The following is a 26389-nucleotide window of genomic DNA, read 5'->3' as shown; positions in this document are numbered from 1 at the left end:
TTTTTTTTTATAGGTTCTGCTAAATATTAAATCTACAGAAGTTTACAGGGAGCTCAAAAATGATACTCATGAAAACTAATGCTTTGAAAAATTTTGTACATCAACCATGACAGGTAATTTATTCCCCAAATAGTACCCATCCAGATTCAGGAACATGGTAATAAATAAATAAATAATATATCAGTCTTATATAGTGCTTTTCATCCATGGATTGCAAAGCAGGCCAGTCTCATCATCCCATTTTACCACTTTACATCCCATTTTACAGGGAAACCTGAGGCATAGAGAGGTGAAGTGACCTGCCCACAGGTCACCCAACAGGCCACTGGCAAAACTGGGAATAGAAACCAGGTTTCCTGAGTCCCAGTGCAGCGCTCCATCCACTAATCCATACTGCCTTCCTAACAGTGCAACACCAAGGTGTAACATCAATCTTAAGTCTCCAGGAAATTCATCCAACTGACCAGATTTTTTGCTTGGCAAATCTGTCCTTCCGTATCTTTATGTTCTTTTAACAAGCCTGACTGCTCAAAGAATGGCCTTGTGTAAAGCTGCAGACCATAGTCACATTTCTGCCAAGATGATTATGGCAGCACCTGGTGCATGAAATAAGACTACCCCAATGACACATCTACACAGTCCTGAGCTGCATAACAAACACATGCATGATTCCAGCAAGTCCTTCTGAAGAGTTATATATGATACAATTAGGTCTGAAATCATCTTTGCTGTTTTCAGCAATCAGATTGCTGTGCTGAGTGTAGATGAAATTTTCCTTTAAAAAGGTACTTGTCGAAGTGGACTCTACTGTATAAAGACAAAAAGGTCATATAGTGCTGCAATTCACTTAAAGGGATAGCAATGGCCAGGAGCCCCAGTAGTGACATCAGTAATGTAATCATATATTAAAACTTTTGCAGCCTTGTTCTTGGACTTCAGACATATACTGCCGTACATTAGGAAATACGACATTGCAGTTTTAAAGAGTGAACGCTCATGGTATAGGAGGCCAGCTTCAAGTCCCACATTCCAAACTTTAAACATTTACTTAAACAGATGATAAGCTATCTTTCCCCTAATACCGTGCCAAGAAAAGGAATCCAGTGAGTGTTAACAATAAGACACAAGTTATATTGCCTGCTACCTTTTTCAAAGGAATAGCCTGAAAATGTTTTAGTATAATCCAGTCCATAACCAACTAAATAAAACCCAACCATTTCTATATTTATCTGAAAAAGATTTAGACACAATTATTTACATCAATGGGTGATGAAAACATGCTTCAAAAAGTAACACAATGCAAAGTCATTCTTAATTACAGATACTGACTAACTACTACTGCAAGGGCTATACAGCTTGACAAGGTCTGAACTCTTCACCTTTATTTATATAGTTAGATGTTCACGTTTTTACAAGTAATGCCTTCCGGCAGAGATTACCCCCCTTCTCCTTCTTCAACATCTTTTCCTCCATTATTCCCTTCTTTTGACCTATGTAATTTTCTGACTATTTTTAAAGGACTAACACTTCAGGCGTACGTGGATCAATAAGAACAAGTGTGAGCTCAGTTAAGCATATGAAAAGAATGAGCAAAAATAAGTAACTTAAATATGACTCCTGTTCTCCATACAGAAATGTTTCTAATCAGTTTAAGTCATTCTTCCAGGAGAAGCCAATACCTTTTATTACCCTTTTAAATACTTTAATAAGAAAAGCACCACATTAAAAAGTCCACTGATAGATTTAAAATTACAAATTCACTAACTTTAACTTACATGCACATTTTTGTGACTGGTAAGTAGCTTTTCTAGCAGAGAAGCACAATTTAGAGGACAAATAGGGATGTCCTACCTCTTCTGGAAATTCTTCACTGACAAGAGACATAATGAGTGATGTCTTTCCAACTCTGGCTGTGAAGGGAAAAAAATAATGGAATTAGAATATTTGTTTTAACCTTCTGCTTCACTGAATAGTTACAGTTCTATCTCAAGATGGGAAGTATTTTAAAAACATTTTACAACTTCCAATATTAAAATTTTAACAAAAATGTCTCTTTTAATAAAATCTAAACATGGGTCCTCAGCTCCTTCACAGGGTCGCTTTAAGGACCTTTCTGGTAAAGAAATGTGGGTCCGTCTCCTATGTGTTTTCAAATACATGCCTAAACTTTTCAGCTAAAGGAACAAAACATCAAATCTTTTTTGCCTTGTCCAGCTTTACATGATAAGGTGAGCAGGATTTAGCCTCAAATTACTACAATATGAGGCACCTCTGAAAATATTTGGGCGTGCATATAGAACGTTTACTTTAGCATAGGAATTCAGGAAGGAAAGGAATGAAAAGAATTAACGTAACAAGAAAGTGACATCTGCATTAAAAAAAGATGGAAGGGCAGGGATGTCTGCAATAAAACCAGATTGGACAGTGAAGAATATACTACAGGGAGCAATCATTTATGAACAGCCATTTCTAAAGTTAGTTTATTTTTTCCTATTTTTGCCAAAACGCTAAGCACTCTTTTGATGTATAGTTTAAAAAAAAATACTGGTAAGAAGAGTTAATTCTAGCTGACTTTGTGCTTCTCTGATTTCTCATTATTTTAAATATTCTTGTATGAGAAGATCCTGGTAGTTTCACATGGCTAGCTTCATCACAAGGAAAACATTAAGTAGAGGCAAGTATATGATCATTAGTCTCAACTCATCCAGGTAAAAAGTGAGGTTCTCACAGTTCAGAAAGGAATTCTGCTCATTACAAGAGGATATTTAATCCAAGTACCATACGCTATTACTGGGCAAATCAGAGCTGACCCTCAGATTACTGATTAGATTCTGTGCTGACTTTTTAATCAACTAGGCTACTGTTGTACCATGTTCTAAAGTGAATAGTGACATGACCTTTAGTAATTACTGTATAAAGATGGAGAAAAGGAGACCCGTCTACCAAGTACCAGAGTTTTACAAAGGCTGCTATTGAAAGGAACTTGCATAGTCCTCCAAATAATATTATGCTGTTCCATATATAACAAGGATCCCCAAACTTTTTCATAGAGTGGACTACAGCAATTACTTACATTGATAATAAATATTATGAAAGCATTAATGTATTTTTAACTTCTTTTAATGCAATTTAGCAGTTGGAAATGAGGAAAGCAAGTACTATCTGACCAGCCAGCTCTCCACAGATCAGAGGTTAGGAATCTCACATCTGTCATTCTACTTTTATACTATAGTTATTCTTGACATGATGATTCCACCTCAGTCCCAGATTCTTATTGGCCTTGGGATAAAGGGCATGGCTCTTGCTGGACTAAGAACAATGGACTAAGGCCTAGTCTAGGCCTAAAACTTGGGTTGACCTAGCTACCTCACTCAGGGCTGTGAATGTTTTCGTACTCCATGTGATGTAGTTAGGTCGACCTAACCCCCACTGTAGGTACAGCGAAGTGACAGAAGAAGTATTCTGTCAATCTAGCTACTGCCTCTTAAGGGGGCAAAAAATCCCTTCTATCACTGTAGTAAGTGTCTGAGCTACAGCTGCATAGTTGCAGCTCTGGTGCTGTATTGCTTGTAATATTGACATACCCAGAGTCTTCACAAACTGTATTTTGTCTGCTTTGACATTACAAAAGATGGCAAAATGCCTCATGATGTGAAGAAGCTTATTTTTTTGTTAATAAAAAAATAAATTGTTCTAAAAACAACAAGCACTGCTGAATTTTTTGCAACCAGAAATTAAAAAATGAAAACATCATGGTCATGATCCCAGTTTCTACTCTGTGCCACATAAACTGGCCAGTGTCCCATGACCTGCGATTTTTACATCATCACATTTGGACTTCTTAAGGTGCAAGTGCTTCTGGCATTCCTGATTTTAATTTTGTGGGAAGTGAATGAAACTGCTTGATTACTTCGTTTTCTGAAAGCCCTCAACTGCCACTAACTTTCTGAGATAAGGTGGGTGATATCCTGGAACTGACAGGACTACAACAACACTGCATACTAACTTTCTGCTCATTTTGGAGTCCCTAAAATGTTATGTTGCTTTGACTGCATTTCTTCTTTGAACCTTCATTTCAAAGATTTTTGAGGCAATTACTTGGAACTACATGAAACTTTTGCCAACATTTGTATTGGAAGAAAGAGACTAATTTATTACAGTTTTGCCAAGAATGTTCCTTTTAAGCTTTACTATAATATTAACAACTTTAAAGACTTACTTTTATCCTATTCATATATCATTTCCCCTGGTATTTGTGCTTACCAGGCAAGATGTTACATGTGTTCATCTACCTACCGCCACTCAAGGCTTAGGGTAGTGTGTCTGTTAGAGCAATACATAAAATATAGGCTTATCTTATTAACTGCAGTCTTTTAGGGCTGGCGTTAGTTGTATTTGTATTGAGCTGATCTCCTTAACTGCATATGGTAATACCAGTGCAGGGAGCAACTACACTGAGACAGATTATGTTCGGTTATTTTAGACAGTGCAGAAAATGGTGTGTAATAAAATGAGGAGCAAGTCAAACTTACACTCTAACAACCTATTCCAGTCTCTTTCTGGTATAGTAACAAAGGCCTTTTGCCATCCATACGCGAGTCCCTTTTCCTCACCGAAAAGAGTAGTTTATTTCAAAAAATTAAGAAAAGCAAAGAAATTTATGTTGGGAAGGGAGGCTACTGTGCATACAGTACTCCTGGGGGAACTCTGTACTGCCGCACATGCATAGAATTTATGTCCCAATCAGATTTCTTTGCTTCCCTGCAGAAAAATGACTTTTTGATGGGGAAGCAAAGGAAAGCCACAAAAGCGGTGATGCGACCCTCCCCAGCAGTGTTTTGGGTGCCCAGGGTAGCCAGCAGAGAGGTAAATCACTGTGGGGTAGGAGGCGGCACTGAGGAAGACCCATCTGGTGGCTCCTACTCCACGCCGGGCTCAGCTGCTAGTCACAGCTAGACTGGGGAGGATGGGACTCCCTCTTCCCCTGCATGGCATCCAGGGCTGGGTCTGACCCACCCCCAGATTTCTCCCCCAGCTACAGGAAGCTCTGCAAACTCTCTCTCTCTCTCTCTCACTCACTCCCTACACCCATCACTCCTAAGCTGCAGAGGGAGGAATTCCTATACAGAGAGCTGCTCCCCCATCCACCCAATCCCCGTGCATCCAGACCCCCTCATATCCAGACCCTCCCGCTGAGGCTCACCCCCTGCACTCAGAACCCCCACAATGAGCCCCACTCCCCCTGCACCTGGACCACCCCAACGAGCCACCCGCACCCGGATCCCCACCCCATAGAGCCCCAACCAGTTGCACCTGGATCCCCACACCACTGAGCCCCACTTCCCCAGCATCTGGACCCCTGCACTGAGCCCCCCACACCTAGATCCCCCACTGAGCTCTATCCTCCCCACACCCAATCCCCCCCACTGAGCCCCATCCACCTTCACCTGGACTCCCCTGCAGCGTCCCATTACTGTTGAACCTACAACCCCCAATAAGCCCCCATGCATCCAGATCCCCCCTGCACCCGGATCCCCCACTGAGCCACCCGCACCCAGACTGCCCCACACAGAATCCTCTGAACCCACACCTGAATCTCCTCACACTAAGCCCCTCCACACCTGGATCCTGCTTTGCTGAGCCTGCCTGCCCACACAGAGGGGCAGGGCCCTGAGGTATTTCTGGGGCAGGCTGGGTCCCTGTGCTGTGTCAGGGTTGGGTGCAACCTCACTGCTGAGTCCAGGTTCTGGGGAGAGGGGCGGGGAGGCTACCCAGTGATCTCCCGCCTCTGTGCAGCCAGCAGTTTGTGCTCCCCAATGCCACGCGGAACCCTTATTTTGACAAATAACATTTTCAGAATTTTAAAATATTTTGGTGCAGAATTTTGAATGTTTTGTGCAGAAAGCCCTCAGGAGTAATACAGGGAACCGCTGCAGTTCTTTTCAGTGCTACCATCTCCATTTCACTTTGGGGAAGTAGCAAGATGGCACCCACAATATAGGTCTCTTAATCCAGAGATGCAACTGTGCTCTGGTGAGACGTACTTTTCTGAGCCAAACCATTATTACATGCTGTTCCCTTGAGCTGTATACTGTTCTGAACACACCCATGTTTTATCCTCACATCACCAATTACGACATAGGCCAGAGGTGCAAAATTCTAACTGGTCCCTTGCCTGGGCCAAGTATTTTTTCTGACAGGCAAATAAAACATTATTAGTATAATCATAGCATAGGAGGATGAGCACATACTATTTTCCTTGATTTATATGCAAGGCTAACATAGGCCAGTTACAGCTGTTTTATTTTGAATCACTTAAAAAGCTTATTTGTATGAGTGGTTAGCAAAGATACTTTGACTATTAAAGAGCTTTTGATGCACTTTTTAGACATAGACTAATGTAAAAAAGCTACATTTTTAAAGAAACAAGCATATTAAAATCAACGTGATCACAAATTAATGAAAAACGTTAGCAGGCTCTCAATTTAAAGAACTAAATATTGTGTGAAATTCATACAATTTATTTATAGTTAGTTAAATGTGCGGGACAATAAGCTATTTGTTCTTCCCTTCCTCAATTAAAAATAGGATGTGTTATTAATTAAGGACTCAATACTGTGCCCACATATGAATAGTCCTTAATCATGAGTGTAACCCCAATGAGACCACTAGGACCACTTGTGTGAATAAGGGTAGGCGATTTTTAGGATCCTGCTAAAGATGTATTTTAAAAAATCCTTCCATTGTCATTGGACCCCCTGCCCTTTGATGTACTATTTCCAGAAGAAACCTGCTGTTTCTAGTAATGCTGCTTCAGCACAACGGAGCCAAGCAGCATGATGACTAAGGTAAGAGGTCATTACAATCTGCAGCATTTGAGCATGAAGAGGCATATTTGACAGAGCCCCCCCCAAAAAATAGCAGTACCCCTATAACTGATTCTGTCTGAATCTGATAAACAAATTACAGCTTCTTCGCAAAAACTGAAAAACAAAGATAAAAGGATGAAATTTTCTATCTAGAACCGTGCATTACTATTACTGATCCTGTTCAATGTACCATACAACAATACTTAATTCTGTACTACATGCTATTTATACTACCATTGGAAATATGAACAATGTTCTCCCTGGAGAAGTGGAAATGAGAAACCACTCCAGACCTATGTTAGTCATTATATTAGTTTTATCTTTGGAGGATGCTAAGATACGATGGTGATGAGCATGATATAAGAAACTGAACAGAAAATAACTATTTTATTATGTATTCCCTAGCTGCACTCTTGATGCTGTCACCAGGACTTGATGCTGTCACCAATTTGCTCTAACTGAGCAAGATATTTGCTCTGGCAAGTGGGTGAAACTGAATCTTTAATATCTGCAAGCTTTGTACTTTCCCGTTTTTTACAAATTCTCTAGTTCTTTATATTGCAAAGAGAGCCTTCCAAACATAAACCTGCCAAATCTGAACCAAGCATAAACAGACACAATGTCATCTTCCTGAGTCTGCAGACAGATTGCACCAGTGCCTCTGCTTCTGTTCATTGGTTTGCAAGCAGTCAAAGAAGGAAATTAATAAGACTCTGGTCAGCTTCACAATATTATACGAGTCCTAGTGGGAAAGCTCTTTGCAGCAACAAATGCAGGCAATGAAATTACTCATTAGGCAAGAGGGCAAAAACCTGGAGGCTGAGTGAGATGTATACTGTTGAAAAGCTCTTCCGCAGCCAGGAAAAAAGTGAGGACCCACCTTCCCACTCTTGTAGCTGCCAGGCGAGAGAGAGAGAGTGTTCCTTCTTTTGCAGCAAGAGGCTCGAGTTTCAGATTTATCAAACTCCATATTTGGTACCAGGTTTGGTTAGTAGGAACTCCCAAGCAGGAACCAAAGGCAGGACCCTAGAAGAAAGCTCATCCCTTCTCAACAGCTTGGGATGGCAGGTCTACTTGCCATTTTCTACTTCCAGCTACTAGATGTTTAACAAATGTATCAAGTTCTGGCAATCAATCCTTACATATCTTTGCAATACCCAGTCCTAAATATCAGGTAATTTCCTTAAACTCCTATCTCTAATGAAACAGAAATGTTTTTTTGTTGAACCTAATTCTCATCTTGGCTCCAAGTTACTATCAGCTATTTCCACTGATAACTACCAAACTGTTTCAGATTCATCAGACAAGAAGAAATCTACATTTATATTTCAAGATAGATGTGTGACTACAAATTGCTTTGCTATTTACAGAATATTGATATATTCTGTTAATTTTAGTCTCAATCTTCCTTCATTTAACTACAAGAGTCTATTGTAAGCAGGCCTGTTGCTTTGTGTAATCATTAAGTCATTACTCATGAAAGGCCTAAGCATAAGGTCTTCAGTCTGCCAGCTATTAAAGCAGCTGAGGGAAGGAAACAAGAGAGATCAACCTCTTGCTACACATGAGCCTCTTGACAGCTGATTCATGGAGCAAATTTGCATTGGCCTCAGAGGTTGCACACACACCCTTCTAGAAAAGGAGGGGAGCATAACTGTAATAAAAGCAAGGTGTCTCCATAGGATGAAGGGGTGGGGATCTCTGGATTATTAATAATAATAATAATAATAATTTGTATTACCATCGTGCCTAGGAGCCCCAGTCCATGGACCAGGACCTCATGGTAGTAGCTGGGTTATTTGCAGGCAAGGAAAGAACTATTGTTCCAATAACTGAGTGGAAATGCCATTACTTTTTTTAAAAACTAGACTGCTGCAATTCTTTAACAGCTGGTTTAGCGGATAAGATTTTGCATAATTTTAACTGATGAAGAAAATGGTTGCAGAAAAAGCGCAGCATCAATTTTAAAGATCTCACTCATAAGGTGTTATGTGCTCTAGGTCCAGAATGTTTCACTGACTTTATGTATAACATTCCTGGCTGGGTTCCATTTTGGTTTTTTGTTTTTTTTTTTACAGAATGGCTTAGGAAAATCTGTGTCATGGCAAAATTTGCCTGAATGATTAATCTGGTGGAACCTCCACTGTCTTGTTTCTCTGGAGTTCTACTGCTTGAGATGCAGAAAACTATATTTATTCTGCTTAAATCTGGGTTGAACATTTATCTTTCCAATTTAGTTTTATTGTTTATTTAGTCTTAGCGATAATAGCTTATCTGTCGGTTAGATTTACTATATAAAGTTGTGTGGTACTGGGAAATGTTTAACCTGGATTCTCTCTTTTCTGAGCATGACAGTTAAACCTCTCACATCATGAAGCTTAAAAACAGCATTCTAGAGCGTCTCAGCAAATTAATGGCTATTAAAGATTCATGACAGCTTGGCTGTTTTGGATCCCGGTATTTGGTTTACCAAAAAAAAAAGCCTCAAAATGCAAACCATGGCAATGGGGACTGAATGAATGTGGCGATACATTAGGATGCAAGGGTTTTCACACCTTATGTCACAATCTGAATCTGACTCAGACTGGCATTATCATCTGATGGCTCTTTTTTGGCCTAGGTGAAAAGAATTGTGGTTCCAGTCCAACGGATGTATCCACATCACACAAAAAAAAAAAATCACTCCCATCAATATAACTGGCAGTTTCAGCTGACAAGCCAATATCAAATGAGCATGTAGACTGAACTAACTTTTCACCTCTATTAGAAACAGTCCCTAAAAAATAAACAGATGAGGAATATTGGTAGAGATGTTCGAACAACCCATGCTGTATGTATGTGTTATTATCGACACAATACAGTTCCCAATATCATCAATTTGGCATCTCTTAAAACATCCATACCCCAGCAACCCAATACACTTTCAGCCATAGGCTTAGTTTGGGGGGAGGGGCTGGGAAGGCACTGCCCTCTCTCCCCCTCCCACCAAACTGCAAGCCTCAGGAAGGTGTGCAATTTGCCCCCCACACACAGCCCCACTGGCCTAACCGGAGCTGCCTCTGCCCCCTCAATATAGAAGTCAAATGACCCCTGTGCTTTCAGATCAGTACTAGGCTTTGAAATGCAGAAACACATATCACCTACAAAACATGATCTGTGCCCATTTATCAGATATGAACTGAGCCTTGTGTTGCATCTGTACTTAAATCACTGTAGCAGAACCAGTCCAAAATACTCAACTTTTCATTACTGTAGATCTGTGACATTGAAATATTCTGGTTGTTTTTTCTACTAAAATTACACTAAGCACATTTTCAATTTAGTGACCTTGGAATTAGGTTTTTCTCCCAGCCATGTTTTTAATCTCTGAAGAGTCCTCATTTCTCACATTATAAACATGTCTTCTGCAAGTTATATAACATTTAATCTAATATTGTACAACAATGACCATCTTTAACAATTTACATGACTTTATCCTGTATGTTTTCCATCTAATTCACTAGCTATACAGATTTTTGATAATTCCATGCAATGACAATATATGAAAGACTGTGTAATTTAAAACTCGCTGCCTGTTTCCTTACAGAGTGAGCTTCAATTAGACTCAACCCAATTTTAAACTCTGTACTGTCTGTGAATTAGCAAGTCAGCTTGGCAGGCAGCAGTACCTGTCACAGTTGTGTTACAGAAGCTAGTAACAAAGAAACTAGGTTAGGGACAGGTTCTGAAAAGAAGTCACATAGGAAAAATTCAGTTGTATAGTCAAGTGAATAAATAATATATTTAAAGCCAAATAAACTTGTTATTTTAAAATCTGGCCATGTATTGCCTTTATCTACCTTGAGATTTGAAAGCATATTAACATATTTCTAGAGAACCATGCTGTAACACTGTTCTCTAGAAAGGCCCTAAAAGTTTCCCCATACAATGTACACAGGACCTACCACACTATGGAATAATTTTACAAACCATGCTAGGCCTACAGTTGCCAGGGAAATTATGTTGGCAGTACTTCTCAAGCAAGAACTATATTCTTAATATAATTATGTATTATATAAAATACTTGTCACTTATATAGTGCTTCTGCTTCCAAGGACCCTAAAGTGCTTTACAAATTAATTTCAGTGGGATATACTGTGGGCTCAGCACATTTGAAACTTAGGCCCCTGATTTAGGTGTCTAAATATGGACCAAGGGACCTAACTTTAGACACCCATTTTCTAAAATGTTTGGCTGAGAGTTCAAGGGATTTGTCCAAGGTCACACAATGAATCAATGGCAGAAACCAGGAGTCTGGACTCCCAATCCCCTGTTCTAACCACAAGACCACAGTGCCCATCTGATAACCGTATTTAACGCAGTGTTTGCAATTTCCATATTCAGAATATAAAAAACACCTTACTATACTTTCAATCCTGGGCCAGGCCACCACCGAATATAGGACAGAGACAAGAATTTTGGAATGGCCAGCTCAGAAGAGTATGCAAGCTATGATGCAAAGTTTTGTGATAAGCTATGAGTTGGGTATCTGCCTAGCAAAGAGCTGTAAGAATTCAAGCCGGTAATTGCAAACTAATTGGATACACACAGCTTCCTACACTATCTATTTTATTCCTGGTGTGGTTTTAATTAAGCTGTTTAACTCGCACAACTGAACCATCCCCGTGGCACTCAGCTACCTATTCTCCCTTCACTCTGGTAGGGAGAAGAGATCTGCCAGCTGCGGGCAGGGCAGTCTGCATCAGATGGGGGGTGGAGGGTGCGATTTTATATCTTACTAAGGATGGTCTCCGTGACACACACACAAAGCAAGGCTCCTGGTCACCAGCCTCAGAAGGCTGCCTTGAGATGACCCCATCTCCAAGGCAGGAGGTGCGGGAAGCCCTGGGAAGGGGAGGAATCCGCCCTCGCCTCTCCACCCATAAATACAAAACTGAACTAATGACGAGCCTCCCCCCCCCACACCCCTCTAACCCCCGCCTCCCCTCCCCCCCACATTCCCCTAACCCATCCCTGCCCTCCCCTCCCCCCACACCCCTCTACACCTGCCTCCCCTCCCCCCCACATCCCCCTAACCCATCCCTGCCCTCCCCTTCCCCCCCACACCCCTCTACCCCCGCCTCCCCTCCCCCCCCCCACACATCCCCCTGGGGGAGGGATAGCTCAGTGGTTTGAGCATTAGCCTGCTAAACCCAGGGTTGTGAGTTCAGTCCTTGAGAAGGCCACTTAGGGATCTGGGGCAAAAATTGGTCCTGCTAGTGAAGGCAGGGGGCTGGACTCGATGACCTTTTGAGGTCCCTTCTAGTTCTAGGAGATTGGTATATCTCCAATTATTACCTTTATTACCCCTAACCCATCCCTGCCCTCCCCTCCCCCCACGCCCCTCTACCCCCGCCTCCCCCATCCCTGCCCTCCTCCCCCACACATCCCCCTAACCCCCGTCCCTGCCCCCCTCCCCCCACACATCCCCCTAACCCCCGTCCCTGCCCCCCTCCCCCCACACATCCTCCTAACCCCCGTCCCTGCCCCCCTCCCCCCACACATCCCCCTAACCCCCGTCCCTGCCCCCTCCCCCCACACATCCCCCTAACCCCCGTCCCTGCCCTCCTCCCCCCACACATCCCCCTCACCCCCGTCCCTGCCCTCCTCCCCCCACACATCCCCCTAACCCCCGTCCCTGCCCCCCTCCCCCACACATCCCCCTAACCCCCATCCCTGCCCCCATCCCTGCCCTCCTCCCCCCCACACATCCCCCTAACCCCCATCCCTGCCCTCCCCTCCCCCCACGCCCCTCTACCCCCGCCTCCCCCCACAGCCCCCTCCCCGACTCACGTTCTCCCACCAGCAGGATCCTCACGTCCTTCTTCATCTCCCCACACCCTGGGCCCAGGCTCCGGGTCCCGCTCGCATCAGGGTTGGCGGGGAGGCTGCGGCCTGGCCTTGCCTCCAGCACGCTCCGGCCCCCCAGCGGCAGCGGCTACGGCAGCCCGAGGGGGACACGCTAGCGCGAGGGAAGAGCAGGAGCGCGCGAGAGCGAGCGCGCCCCCTGGCGGTGAGGGGCCTGTACTAGGCGCGGGGCTCTGCTGGCCGGGCCAGGGAGGGGGACAGTGGTGGAGCCTGTGTTGGGAATGAATGAATCTGTCTGTCCATGCTGTGTCAGACTAGGGGACCCGATGTCCCGATTTGGGGGGCTTTTTCTTATATAGGCACCTATTACCCCCCACACGCCCTGTCCCAATTTTTCACATTTGCTGTCTGGTCACCCTGTGTCAGACACACTCACAGTCTGTCCGTGCTGGGGCTGTCTGTGGCATGGGGGCCTGTCTGTCTGTCTGGCCGTGCTCTGTGTCTCTCTCCCCGTTGAGGGTCTCTGTATGTCCGTCCATGTAGCAGGCACGTCTGTAACATGAGTGTATCTGTGTATGTTGGCAGGGGCGGCTCTAGCAATTTCGCTGCCCCAAGCACGGCGGCACACCGCGGGGGGCGCTCTGGCAGTCGCCGGTCCCGTGGACCTCCCACAGACGTGCCTGCGGAGGGTCTGCTGGTCCCGCGGCTCCGGTGGACCTCCCGCAAGCGTGCGTGTGGATGCTCCACCAAACCCGCGGAACCAGCGGACCCTCCGCAGGCACGTCTGCGGGAGGTCCACCGGAGCCGCCTGCCGCCCTCCCGGCGACCGGCGGAGCGCCCCCCACGGCATGCCGCCCCAAGCACGCGCTTGGCGTGCTGGGGCCTGGAGCCGCCCCTGTATGTTGGGCAGGTCTTTCGGCTCTCTCCACACTGAGTCCGGGGCTGGCGGAGGAGAATTTCAAACACGGGGGACCTGGGCCATTGCTTGCTATCCCTCGGTGCATGGGGCAGGGAGACCATCTATGCATCTGGAACCGGCAGGATGCATAGAGGAGTCCTTCTTCTCAGCCGAGTGTGAAAGCAAGACTCACCACGGTGCCACCTGTGCACCATAATTTAACCACCACACAAACTGGACCCTGCAGGCGTAAATGTTACATGGACTTTGTTTCCACCTCTGTTTGTGCCCCAATGTTTACCATAGGCCTAGGCAGTAAGGTCTCCTCACATGGTGTTTCTATTTTATAAAGACAAAGAGAAATATCCGGTAATAGGGTCATTTAGTTAAAATAATCAGAAACTTGAATAAAAAGTGCCCGTTAAAACCAACCAGGCATTCACAGTGAGGTTTATCACGTGAAATACAACACGCTGACTAGTATTGTGTACCTTTCCCTCATTTTGTATGTGTAACCTAGAAACTAACAGCCAAAACCAGCACTCCTTACTCAGGTGTAAAACTACTGAAGTCAATGAGAGTTTTGCTTGAGAAAAGGCAATAGGGTTAGGTCCTAAGGGCTACATTTTGATTCCATCAAAGTCATTTGGAATTTTGCCATTAGTTTCAATGGGATTGTGATTTGGATTTCAGTAATGAAAAAGAGAGTCAGTTTTTCATACATTTTAATAAAAACATCATCCACATCAATGACACAAAGTAAAAGACAGCAAATGAGACATGCAGGTGGTTTGTATGAAAAGCCAGAACCAACGTCAAGTGCCCATTTTCAGATTATACGGGAGGGTTATTTTACAAACAGTGACAAATTACAGTCTCGGAGCTGCCGATATCAGCCTGCACTGGGAAATTGGAAGTGCCCAAATCCTGATCAGTATGCTCCCTGCTTTGTTGCTGCTCTTTCTCTCTTTTCCAAGTCGACTTGGGGAAAGAAATAGCCGTGTGGTTATGTGCCAGGGCCAACTTGCTTACATGTCAGTCATCCCATGTGCATCATCTCTCAGATCCACACAACAGACCTACATTCCTGCAAAAACTTATGAATGTGCTTACCTTTAAGCACAAGCGTTGTTCTAATGACTTTTGTCAGTGGGAAGACTTGTGCTTAAAGTTAAGCATATTTTTAAATGTTTACGAGATCAAGGCCATAAACGCCAATGTTCTGCTTTCCCTAATAGTGCAGAAATCTGTTGGAAATACATAAATATTGGAGCCTAGATCCTCCATGAAGATCAGAGAGCAAAATTTTACTCTTAGGGCTCTGATCTTGCAAACACTTAGGCACATGTCAATGTACTCTGTACTGCAGCATTTGAATTTTGCAGGGCCCAAAGAAAGGGAAGAGAAAGCAATGGGGAGAAAACAGACTTTTGTTTGAATACTACATCTCTGCACACCTGCAGGACAGGGCAACTCAGCTAGAAGGGACCCAAAATATGCAGCAGTAGGGTGTGGCAGTCACTAGACACACTATAGCATCTGAGATATCATCTCTGAAAGAAGATCACAGAGGAATGTGTGTACCCAGGTACAGAAGTGTAAATGTATGTTAAAGCCTTGAATTTAGATATATGTAACAACAACAAAGCAGGGAGGTCTCTATGGGAAACACTGGAGATTTATTACTTAATAGCTTTAGAGAAATTATTCCTAAGTATTCCAAAAATTATTAACAATGTTTTTGAGTGTATTAAATGTTTGTGTGCCATGAAAATGTAGGTACTCTCTCTTTCAGGCTGACTGGGAACTGTTATTAACAGCTGCATTCAGGGTTTTACATACAATAACTCTGAGGTTTGTCTCTGCCTAATGCTTTCTGAAAAGACACAATTTTGGCCTGTGCTTGAGCAAAAAGTTAAGCTAAGTTAAGGTGCAGGGAAACAGGGAGTGTAGCTGAGTTAAACATAATACCCCCGTACCCTGCTTTAACAAAGCCAGGGCGGATCAGGCAGGATTTGTAACAAGGAGGGAGAAAATAGAGAAAAGCCAAGGAAGAAAACATATCAGCTGTTAATTTCCCGCAATGCTAGAGATGGTAGCCCTGCATCATGATATAAAAGCCTCACATCCAAAACGTAAAACTCTATCAGAGCTGTATTCTTGCAACTCTGCAATTCACAGCTTAAATCTTCAGTTTCCATAAGAACTGCAGACTAGTCCCTGTTGATATGATTTATAGTTAAGGATCCTTCTTCATCCAAACCATACAGCCAGAAAGCAGGGTAAACAGGATGTAGGATGTTGATTTCAAATCTATGCAAGAGTGTTTCTTTATCAGTGAGAGAATAAAATGACAGGTGCTTGTTTGCAAGATCAAGGAAAACTCCAACGTTCAGGGGTCTGTCTTCACTTAATCGGGTTTCCTGGTTCCTGTGCCATGCTGACAACGGTTTATTCTTACCAGTCCATTCCACACACCAGGATAGTTCAGTTCTCCCCAGTTGATCTTTTCTACCAATATTTCCATCAGCAACTCCAACAGCCCATCCACCACTGTCCTTGGTACTTACTTCCCAGTAATGGCGTCCTTCAGAGAAACTTTGGGAACACATCACTTGGCTGATGCAGAATCTCTTGGGAGTTGGTTCATACGGAGGTGGAAAACGGGATACAATCACTTTCTTATTCTGAGATGTGATCTCCAGGTTACGATGGATTCTTTGGAGATCAAAGGTCACGTTCACTGCCCCTAAAGTAGATAATAGAAAATTTCCTAACCTGAAGGCACCAGGGAGGCTGGGCAATGAAACATTTTCAACAAAGGTGAAACACAGCCGAAAGTTGAAGTGCCCTCTGCATACTCCTGGATGTGTACCCCATTAGGGTAATCCAAATGCCAGCTTTCTAGTAGTGATCAGACACTGATGCTTAACAAAATAAAATAATAATAATAAATTCATAAATTGCCTGATCTGGCAAATTGCGGAGAACCATTAATTTCCACTGAACTCCAGGGCCCAAATCCAGGGCCCAGTCCTTACTCAAGCAAACTCCATTGACTGGCTGTCAGTGCTGAGTAAAAACTCATAAGGACTCCGGATTTGGCTTACAGACTTCAGTAGAAGCTGAGGGTACCTACCACTTGGACTCTGTCCCCAGTCACAGTCTTACAACACAATTATCCCATTAGCAATATAAGTGGAATACTTACCACGCCCATCAGAATCTAAGTAGCCACCAGTTCATTTGAACAAGTTACCGTATGGTTTTTAGACTGATAAGTTTGAATAGTGGTTAAGCTACAGCTTCAGTGCTTTGTATTATGTTGTGAAAATTTCTTCCTTTAAACAAATGATGTATTGAAAAATAAACAGCCAGATCCTTAGCTGGTGTAAATGCACATTGTTCCTCTTATGTCAATGAAGCTACACCAAATCAGAGTAGCTGAGGATCTGGCCCTGTTGGTGAACATTCTAAAATCCTCCGTTTTAATGTTGCTATCCAGTGGTCACATTGGCTTACATACTTACACTGAGAAAACTGACTTGAAGCAACTGGTTCTGGATTGTCAGATGCAGACACCACAGATGTGGAACAGACACTCCTCTCCTGAAGTAAACCTACAGGTTCCGATAAATGTGGAGGGGGAAAAATCTTTCTGTTAGGGGTTTCTTCGACTAAAAGGCAAACAACAGATTTATGAACCAAAATACAGTTGCAATGGCTAATAGTTACAGTACATGTCAAATAGGAAAAAAATAATAGCTGGCATTTTTATAATGCTCTCTGACCTAGATTTCTAGATGAATGGGTATGCAATTACTCATGCAAAGATATTTGTGCAGTTGGTATATATACTTTACATCCACAATTATCAAAACATGTTGCATGCAGCTGCAGTCACTGTACCTATATATGACCAATTAGATGTGTAACAGACCAGTTAGGCATGATATTGTACAAGTAATTACAAATTAACTATCTGTTCTATACAGGTTCTTATACTGTACCCATCACTGTGGTATGTGTAATTGCATGAGTATTTCTAAAACATTAAATACTTCCACTCATGGAACTGTCTATGATTTGCAGTAACACTGTAAAGCATATTTGCAAGACTGCCACTTGGGACTCTCTTTATATGTCTGAGTCACTCTCAACATTAGTCTGCACAGTTCTGGTGAAAGTGTTTTTGGCAAAAGTGTTTTGGAAACAACGTTGCTTTTATGTTAATACTTTGTACTTCTATTGCTGCCTGTTGCATAGGGTCCCAATCCTGCAAACCCCTATATGCACGCTTAAAATGAAGCATGTGAATAACTGTTTGCAGAATTGGTACCCCAGTCCCCACAGTATAAGGACTATACTTGAAAGGAGAAGAAGAAAAAAATAGCAAGACTGCTCATTGGAAACATTCACTAGGGAGGATCTGCTCACAGCTAACCCCCTCTTGGTTTCATTATTCTGGTGTTTTCTCAATAATGGAAAAATGAGACTCTTGTTCAGTTTCTTATTGCATTTGAAAACATTTTAGGGCAGGGACCTTGTCTTTATTTCTGTTTGTACATCAACTAGCACATTGTGCTTTATAAGTAATAATTTCTACTATAGGCCTGTGGTCCTTAGGTTGAAGTTCTCCTAATCATCTGCTGAGTGGACAGGCCCCCTTCTTAAGCATAAGAACTGTACCTGAGACACGAGCAAATATTGAGCCAAATCCCAAAGTCCTTGCTAAAGCACAACTCTCTGTGAGCAAGAACTTGGGAATTTGGCCTATTCTTAGTAAAGACTCTACTTCTGGTCAGCATTTCTTTTAGGAAAATTGTTTACATTGATATCTAAAGAGTAAACAGAGAATGAAACATAACTGATCTGTTTCCAAATTGCTTCTAGAACCACTTTCTGGTTCCCATGGTCCATGGAATAGCACATTATTATTTTGGTCTTCAAAACTGCAAGGGAATTTAGAACACTCCCTCCCCCTCAAAAAAAACCCCGAGAGTTAAAAAAAATGCTACAAACACCTCTCTATTTCTATTATACTCAAACAAATCTTACATTTTGAGCCCAAACTTCCTAGCAGTATCCCTCTAAGTAATATAAGTACAACCCCGCAAACAAGGTGCCGAACAAGGTGTTGACTTCAAAGGGAGGTGACAGTGCGCAGAGCCTCCAGGAGTTGCTCAGCAGCATCAAGTCCTGTAACAAGTCAAGAGGTTTCACAACAAAAGAAGACACAAATAAAGTAAATTTACCTTGTGGGAGCTGGGCAGGATATTTCTTCAATATTAACATTTCCAATTGTTTCTTGAGCTCTTCTACAGCACTTGTGACAACACTAATCTTCTTAGCATCAAGCATAATTTTATTCATTATTATTGGAGAGCCTATGGACTTTTCTCTTTTGGATGATGTATCCTAACGACAACAGAAAAGATGAATGCAAGGGTAGCTTGAGCTAAACAAATGGCAATAACTCTATCAAGAATTTCTGGTGACTTCATAAAGCCAGGAGAGGAAAGCACCAATAAACTCTCCAGAAATCTTATACTTTACAGAGAGAGTTTTCTTTATAATATTGTGATCAGAGGGGAAGAACCTGAAATCCTGCTGAAAATATTGAAAGATATGTTCTTGATCAAAAATTAAAATAACATATTTTCCCCAACAGAACTCATACAGGGACTTGTCTCTGTAGTCAGATCATAGTTTGTTTAAATAAGCAACCACCCAACCCCCACAGATATGATTTCTTTCTCTCTAGACTTTCTTCTCAGACTCTAGAGATCTGGGGGGAGAAATTAGAGATTTAAAAAACTAATCAGTCTTAGGTTAATAGAGTCCAAGGCCAGAAGATAATCTAGCAAGCCCTTCTGTATAACACATGCCATAGAACTTCCCTGAAAAAAAAAAACAGTAGAGCATATCTTTTAGAAAAATATTCCAAACTTTAAAAATGTAAAAATTGCCAGTGATAGAGAATTCACCACAACCCTTGGTATTGTTTCAATGGTTAATCATTCTTATTTCCAGTCTGAATTTATCTAGCTTCAACTTCCAGCCATTAGATCTTGTTATACCTTTCTCTGCTAGACTGAAGAGCCCATTAGCAAATATCTGTTCCCCACATCAGTATTTATAAACTGTAATCAAGTCACCGCTTAACCTTCTCTTTGTTAAGCTAAATAGATTGAGCTGCTTGAGCCTTTCATTATAAGGCTTGTGTTCTAATACTTTGATCGACCTCGTGGCTCTTCTGTGAACCCTTTCCAATTTTTCAACCTCCTTCTTGAATTGTGGACACCAGAACTGGACACAGGATTCCAGCAGCAGTCGCACCAGTGTCAAATACAGAGGTAATATAACTTCTCTACTCCTACTCGAGATTCCCCTGTTTATGCATCCAAGAATTACATTAGCCCACTAAATAGCATAAGGCCAAGAAATGATCCCTGCAGAACCCACTAGAAACACACCCTTTCAGTGAGGATTACATTTTTTAGACCTATCAGTTAGACAGTTTTTAATCCATTTAATGTGTGCCATGTTAATGTTATATCATTCTGGGTTTATAAACAAAATGTTGTGCGGGCCCAGGTAAAATGCCTTACGGAAGTCCAAGTCTATTACATTAGCACTATTACTTGTATCAACCAAACTTGTAATCTCATAAAAAAAAAGATGTCAAGTTAGTTTGAAAGGATCTGTCTTCTATAAACCCAGGCTGATTTACATTAATTAATTCCCCTCCACTAATTCTTTATTAACTGAGTCCCATATCGCCCTCTCCATCTTGCCCCAGATCAACATCACACCAACAGGCCTATAATTCCCCAGATCATCCTATTTACCCCTTTAAAATATTGACATATTAGCTTTCTTCCAGCTTTTTGGAACCTGCTCCCCCCAGCGTTCCAAGACTGTGAGCTTGTTCTTTTAGAACTCTTCAATGCACGTTATCTAGACCTGCCGATTTTAAAATATCTAACTTTAGCAGCTGTTGTTTAAGATCCTCCTGAGATACTAGTGGAATGGAAAGAGGGTTATCATATGACATGATTTCATCATCTTTTCTTTTTCCCAAATACAGAACAGAAATATTTATTGAACACTTCTGCCTTTTCTGCATTATTATTAATAATTCTACAATTTCCATCTAGTAATGGACCAATACCGTCATTAGGAGTCTTTTTTATCCTAATATACTTAAAAAGCTCCTTCTTATTGTCCTTGACTCTGCTGGCCAAGAGAAGAAAGACTTGTGCATTAAGCCACCATACAAACAAGCTTGCCTCCCTGTGCAAAAAAAACCCCTTTGGTTCTGAATCTGCACCCAGAAGCTGTGTCAACGCTAATTTTTTTTTCTTCAAATTCGTCACCTGTAAGCTCTCCCTGGTGCCACTCCACCAGTAGCAGCAGAGGTGGGAGCCTTAGTGTAGACCAGCTGCCGGCGCTGTAATTCCTGTGTTGTCTAACCCTGCTCAGAGCAGGTCTAAATGGCATAGTGGTTATAATGGCAGCATCCGATCTACACTACTGCTCCCACTGTTGCTTCCCCGGTTGTTCTATACCAGTGAGAGTGCAGCACTGGGAAATCTGAAGAAGAGTACTAGTGCGGGGAGTGAAAGTTGCACATGCTCAGTACATGCTCATTGGCCTATAGATTTCTACTTACACTCAGCTGCTCCATCGTGTTATTTTGCAGCCCGTTTTCCAGCTGGGTTTTGATTTCTGTGAGCATGTTCACTTTTGCGGCGAACTGGCCGATCGTTTCTTCTATTTTCTGGTGAGCAACCTGTTGCTCTTGTTCGATGATCATCAGTGTGGCTCTCTCTTGTGTTTCAAGGTATTGTTTCATGGCACAGAAGTCTTCAGTAATCAAGCCTTTGATCTGAGACACGTATTCCTGAAAGACAGCAGATGGGGAGTGAGTTCTGTTAGCAACAAGGAGGTGAGGAACATCGACATCTAAAGCCTGATCTAACCCGCTCTGGCAAGTGACCACTTCATTTCAGCACGATTATTTTTATTCAGAGGAAGACAGTGCTCTTAATAAATACACGTACTTGGCACAATCCTGCATTGTCTGCAATGGGAGTTTTGGGTTGCACTCGGAATACAGGGTTGGGCTACTGAAAGGACAGCAGTCCTCTGCCAATGTCGTAACACAGAGACTGAGATTCTAGCTCAGTCCCTTGCGCTCAGGGCTGCGAGAGGCACAGACGTATCACATGCAACTCCTTGGAGGGAGGCAAAAGAGGCAAATGGTGTCCATAAGTTTGGTGCAACCACTCTGACCAGCTCCAGAGCATAGTTATAACAGCGGATGCCATACCCAGCACTCCTCAGAGAAAACCACCAGGGGTGCGGGAGTAAAAGGGGGACTCATAGGTGGATGATCCTGGGCAGACCCCTTGCTCCATGTGGTCCTAAATCAAGGTGGCCATGCATCTCTCAGTGATGGGTAAACGCATAAATTAAGAGGGGTTGATCATGTGAATACGTACATTCATTTCGGTGCTGGCCTGCTTGCTGCTGCTGATGGCATCTTGGGCCATTTCAATTTGCTTGGAGACCTCACTTATTTCCAATTTCGCCTTTAAAGTGAAACATATGAATGTTGATTTATAGAACCCTGGCAGAAAATGTGATAGGATTAGAAGCCATGATGGGAAAAATACCTGTGCCTTGTTAACACTGCCTTACTTAGCCCCAGGTCCAGCAAACTATTTAAGCAGCATGTGATTAACTTTAAGCATGACGCTAATCCCATTGACGTTGATGGAACTACTCACATACACATACTTAAAATTTATGATGAGTTGAACTGCTTTGTTGGATCAGGGCTAGAGATTGTAGGGACTGTCTTTGCATTGTATTTTGTGCCTAATGCCTGATGCAATGGGGCCCAAATCTCTGATGCAGGCTTCCTAGATGCTACCACAATGCAAATAATAAATATTCATAATAGTTAATAATAACTGTATCTTTCACTGCTCTTATACTCATGGAGCAGCACCTGTGGTGAACAAGACACCGGATTTCCTTTGCTGTAAATACACCCCAAACATCCATCAGTCCTGAGGTTCTTTGATGAGCCAGCCAACAAGGTTCCAGTTGTGGGAATGGTTTTGTAATGTGGTCACTTGGCTACTGGGAAATTAACAGAAACCAGTAAATTCCATGCAGGCCACCAAATAACCATCAGACATTAACAATACTAATCTAGGGCTCAGTCCAGCAAGGCATTGAGCACTCTGGCCCCTATCCAGAAAAACATGAACTTAAATCAGAGCCTGTGAGCAGTCCCACTGACGTCAGATAAGATCTCCATGCTCACATGGCGAGACCTCTCTGCAGCCTTTGACACAAGGTACTACATGACACAGCAGGAGTAGACGGCCCAGCAGCACAGTCTTTCTAACCAATCCTCTCCAGCAGAACTCAGAGTGGTGCTGGGTAGCTGCTCCTTTTCGCCGCAGGCCCCCACCTGTGGCGGGTCCCATACTCAAGCAGGAGTATGTGTACCCCCGGCGGTACGCAGAGATCTTCCGGGGGTCCATCACCTCATTTAAATATTTGCCTAGTTTTACAACAGGCTACATAAAAAGCACAAGCAAAATCAGTACAAAATACAATTTCATACAACGACTTGTTTATACTGCTCTGTATACACTGAAATGTAAGTACAATATTTATAGTTCAATTATTTTATAATGATATGGTAAAAAATGAAAAAGGCAGCGATTTGTCAGTAATAGTGCGCCGTGACACGTTTGTACTTTTATGTCTGATTTTGTAGGCAAGTTGTTTTAAAGTGAGGTGAAACTTGGGGTACACAAGCCCAATCAGACTCCTGAAAGGGGGACAGTCGTCTCGAAAGGTTGAGAGCCACTGCCATGGGGCTCCTGACGATCCCTGCTTCTCTCCAGGATCTACAGGAGTGGGCTGGGAGAGCCAGGGAGAGAGGGTGGAATTAGTGGCCAGCAGGAGCTGGCTGATGAGGACACTCAACTAGACAGCTCCCTGGCGCCACTGCACTGTCACAATGGCGATAGGAAATGAGCTGGGTTGGGGGAGGGACAAGGCAGTGGCACAGACAGAGCTGGGCGAGAGGGCAGGTGCTGCTGGCTGGAAAAGGAGGAACCCTGGGACGAAGGGGTGTGTGGGGGCGGCGGGTGACAGGCAATAGAAGAAGGCGGTGGGGGAGGGACAGAGACTGGAGACGGATCAGAACGAAGGAGAGACAGCAAAGCCCGGGAGGAAGAAGCCAGGCGGAGGCAGCATGCACAGGGGGGTGGCCAGGGTCTGAGCAGGGGGTGGAAATTGACTGGTCAGGGGGGTCAAGCACCTGGAGGTGGGATTAGGAGAAGGGCTAAATGGCAAAATCAGAGATGGGGGAAGAGGAGGTGGAGTTAAGCCCAGGAGTGAGGCGCTGGCCAAGGGTGTCAGAGGGCAAAACCCGGCACAGGCAGGGGCAGAGGGGGTAGCAGGTACCCCAGTGGGACTGAGACACTGGTGTTTGTCAAAATAGTTGGTGGGGGAGGAGGGCGAGAGGCTTTTTTATTGTATCAAAATGGCTTTTTTTGTATGGTCACACGAACTGAGCATGCTCAGTAACATCTGCTGAAGCCACTGCCCTTCACCCTGCCCTTATTAGCCGTAAAATTCTGCTGGTAGCAGTTTTATACAATGGCAGTTTCTTACAATCTAACGCATCAGTAACTGCTACCAGTAGCACATTCCTATACAGAGCAGTTTCCTACACACACTACACCAGCTCCATCCTCCTTCCCCTGGGCCCCGCCTAGGCAGGGGAGGGGGCTCTGCATTAGGAGCTGCAGACCCATCCGCCCCGCCAGGCGTGGCATCTACCTCAGGGGCGGCAAAGTTCCCTCTCAACTCCAGCCCGGAGGGGCTGCAAACACCCTCCCCTTCTCTCCCTGGAGATTCCCTCACACAGTGGGGCCCCAGCTTGGAGGACACCTTGCCCCAGGGTTCTGCAAGCACCATACCAAAGGTAGGTGAGTCTAATTGAAGCCCACACACATCTTTCCAGGGGCTGAATTATTTGCTAAAGTGCCCTGTCCAAAAATCACTGGCTACACTAGCATTGGATCCACATGGCCTTGGGAGCAAAAGAGAAACAACAACACTACTAGACTGGGCAACAAACACAGATTGGGCGAAGGACAATGATGAAATACACCTCTTCCCCTCAAAAGAGAAGCCAGGTGGTGCCTCAAAATAGCACGGCCTGCATGGAGAGACTTTCCCAGATGGCTGAGGTTTGGCCTTGTGAAAGCCACCCTGCAGAAAATGCAAAATGAATGTTGTGAGAGCAATGTTAACCTGTTGGCAAAGACACAGTCAAACTCTCTTCTTACAACCCCAGGGGAGTATATCCTGAATTATGGCCCAGTTCTGCAAGGTACTTACTGAGTATGCTGAGCACCCTCATCTCCCAACTGTCGTCAGGCCCCATAGCTCTTACAAGTGCTGGGTATTATTGATTAATTAATGATTATTTCTTTAAATATGCAGCACACAGTAAATACCCTGTTCTCCCATGCGCTCCTGTCCGGGGGAAGCCCAGCTTGAGAATTCCGAGCCCAGGATTCACTGGCTTCGTGATCATCTTCACAAAAGAGTTTCAATACTTCCTGGTGTTTCTCTGCCTTGCTCTCCTCTCCCTGTTTTTCGGCAGTTCCGTTCATGCACTGGACTATTTCCACCATATTGGCCAGCTGCCTGTTTGAGATTAAGTTTTCCTGCTGAAAGCTCTTCCTACAATGAGGACAGCGGACGTCGGTTCCTGGATTCTTGCAGTGCTGGGTGATACAGGCTCGGCAGAAGCTGTGGGCACATTTTGTGATTATTATTGGATCTTTAAAATACTCCAGGCAAAGAGAACAAGTCACTTCTTCCTGGAGATTTTTTACAGGATTAGCAGCAGCCGCCATGGCCCCCAGGAGAGAGAAAAGATGTGAACTTTCAGTTTCTTTTATGCTTATGAAAGGTTGTTCATCAGTGAGTTCAGAGGGGGAGGAGCCCTCTATTCTCTTTCCACTCATCAGGTCGAAATTCTGCCTTGCCAAACATTTGCCATTGTATAATCTAAATCATTAGATCTATAATCATATTTATAGGGATTTATCCATAGAGATGGGCTCCAATCACAAAGGCAGATCAGGATCTCAAACCTCTCCAAGTTTGGGGCAGTACAGATCTGGGACCTGGTTTTGGCTGGAAATACGCTTTTCCATGAGATGCCTCCCTCCTTCCGAGTTTGTTTTGCGTATTTGGCTCAATGTCATGCAATGAGCTGCCTTCTGCTAAACACACAAAGCCTGGCTGCCCAGGACTGAGTGTTAGCAACCAGAGATCTGGCTGAAATTAATCATCACACGCTTAAGAGTCTCATTACACAAGAAGCCTCTTCAAGGGGAAGTGAACCGAAATAGGACTGCTCAGAAAAATGTCTCCTTAAAGGTATCGTCTCTATTTTCAGCCTGGTCAATAAGTAGAGCCAGCTGTTCTCCCATTCCTTGTCCTCTTCCGCTCTCTTGTGGCCATTTCATTTCCCATACAATCAGCCTGATTCTGAAAGCAGCTGAAGATCTGCAACTTCTGTGGAAGGCAGCATCAAACCCTTAACCAGCAGTACAGGGAATCCTCCATTCTTCTTGTTAAAGACAGGTTGAAAAGAGCAGTTCAGTATTTAAAATGTACTGAAAAAGACAAGCTGGATAAAGTAAATAAAAAGCAATAGGCA

General features: G+C 43.5%; 2 protein-coding genes across 7 annotated transcripts in view; both read right to left on the bottom strand.

The window, feature by feature from the left end:
- The window catches only part of RHOT1 (ras homolog family member T1), a 46822-nt gene extending 33977 nt beyond the window's left edge, over nt 1-12845 (bottom strand). For 4 of the 6 annotated variants that reach the window (XM_044983026.1, XM_044983031.1, XM_044983027.1 and 1 more), the window contains exons 1-2: nt 12702-12845; nt 1852-1910 (exon numbers count right to left, since the gene is read on the bottom strand). In XM_044983026.1, the coding sequence (XP_044838961.1) occupies nt 1852-1910; nt 12702-12738 (96 nt within the window). In that variant the 5' untranslated portion in view covers nt 12739-12845. Of the gene's footprint in view, nt 1-1851; nt 1911-11266; nt 11349-12701 lie in introns of those variants that run through there. The other 2 variants (XM_044983029.1, XM_044983028.1) reach the window with 2 other exon arrangements.
- A 1482-nt stretch (nt 12846-14327) lies between these two features.
- Nucleotides 14328-26037, bottom strand: RNF135 (ring finger protein 135). The gene is made up of 6 exons (XM_044981456.1): nt 25173-26037; nt 22122-22211; nt 21290-21520; nt 18870-19032; nt 17145-17234; nt 14328-16363 (listed from the first exon to the last, which is right to left on the bottom strand). The coding sequence occupies exons 1-6, from the start codon at nt 25686-25688 to the stop codon at nt 15828-15830; spliced, it is 1626 nt and encodes a 541-aa protein (XP_044837391.1). The 5' UTR covers nt 25689-26037; the 3' UTR covers nt 14328-15827.
- Nucleotides 26038-26389: the final 352 nt, after the last annotated feature.

Source organism: Mauremys mutica, chromosome 12 (assembly GCF_020497125.1).
Source record: "Mauremys mutica isolate MM-2020 ecotype Southern chromosome 12, ASM2049712v1, whole genome shotgun sequence".
NCBI classification, from domain to species: domain Eukaryota; kingdom Metazoa; phylum Chordata; order Testudines; family Geoemydidae; genus Mauremys; species Mauremys mutica.
Note: the sequence above shows the minus strand (reverse complement) of the source record. Positions and strands in the feature narration are given on the sequence as shown.

Excerpts from the sequence above, each read along its gene's own strand:
- RNF135 (XM_044981456.1), bottom strand. The coding sequence starts at position 25,688 with ATGAGTGGAAAGAGAATAGAGGGCTCCTCCCCCTCTGAACTCACTGAT. Across the intron at positions 21,521-22,121 it reads AGGCCAGCACCGAAATGAAT|GAATACGTGTCTCAGATCAA; the intron begins GTACGTATTCAC and ends GCTGTCTTTCAG. Across the intron at positions 16,364-17,144 it reads TTCAAGTCAGTTTTCTCAGT|GGGCAGTGAACGTGACCTTT; the intron begins GTAAGTATGTAA and ends TATCTACTTTAG.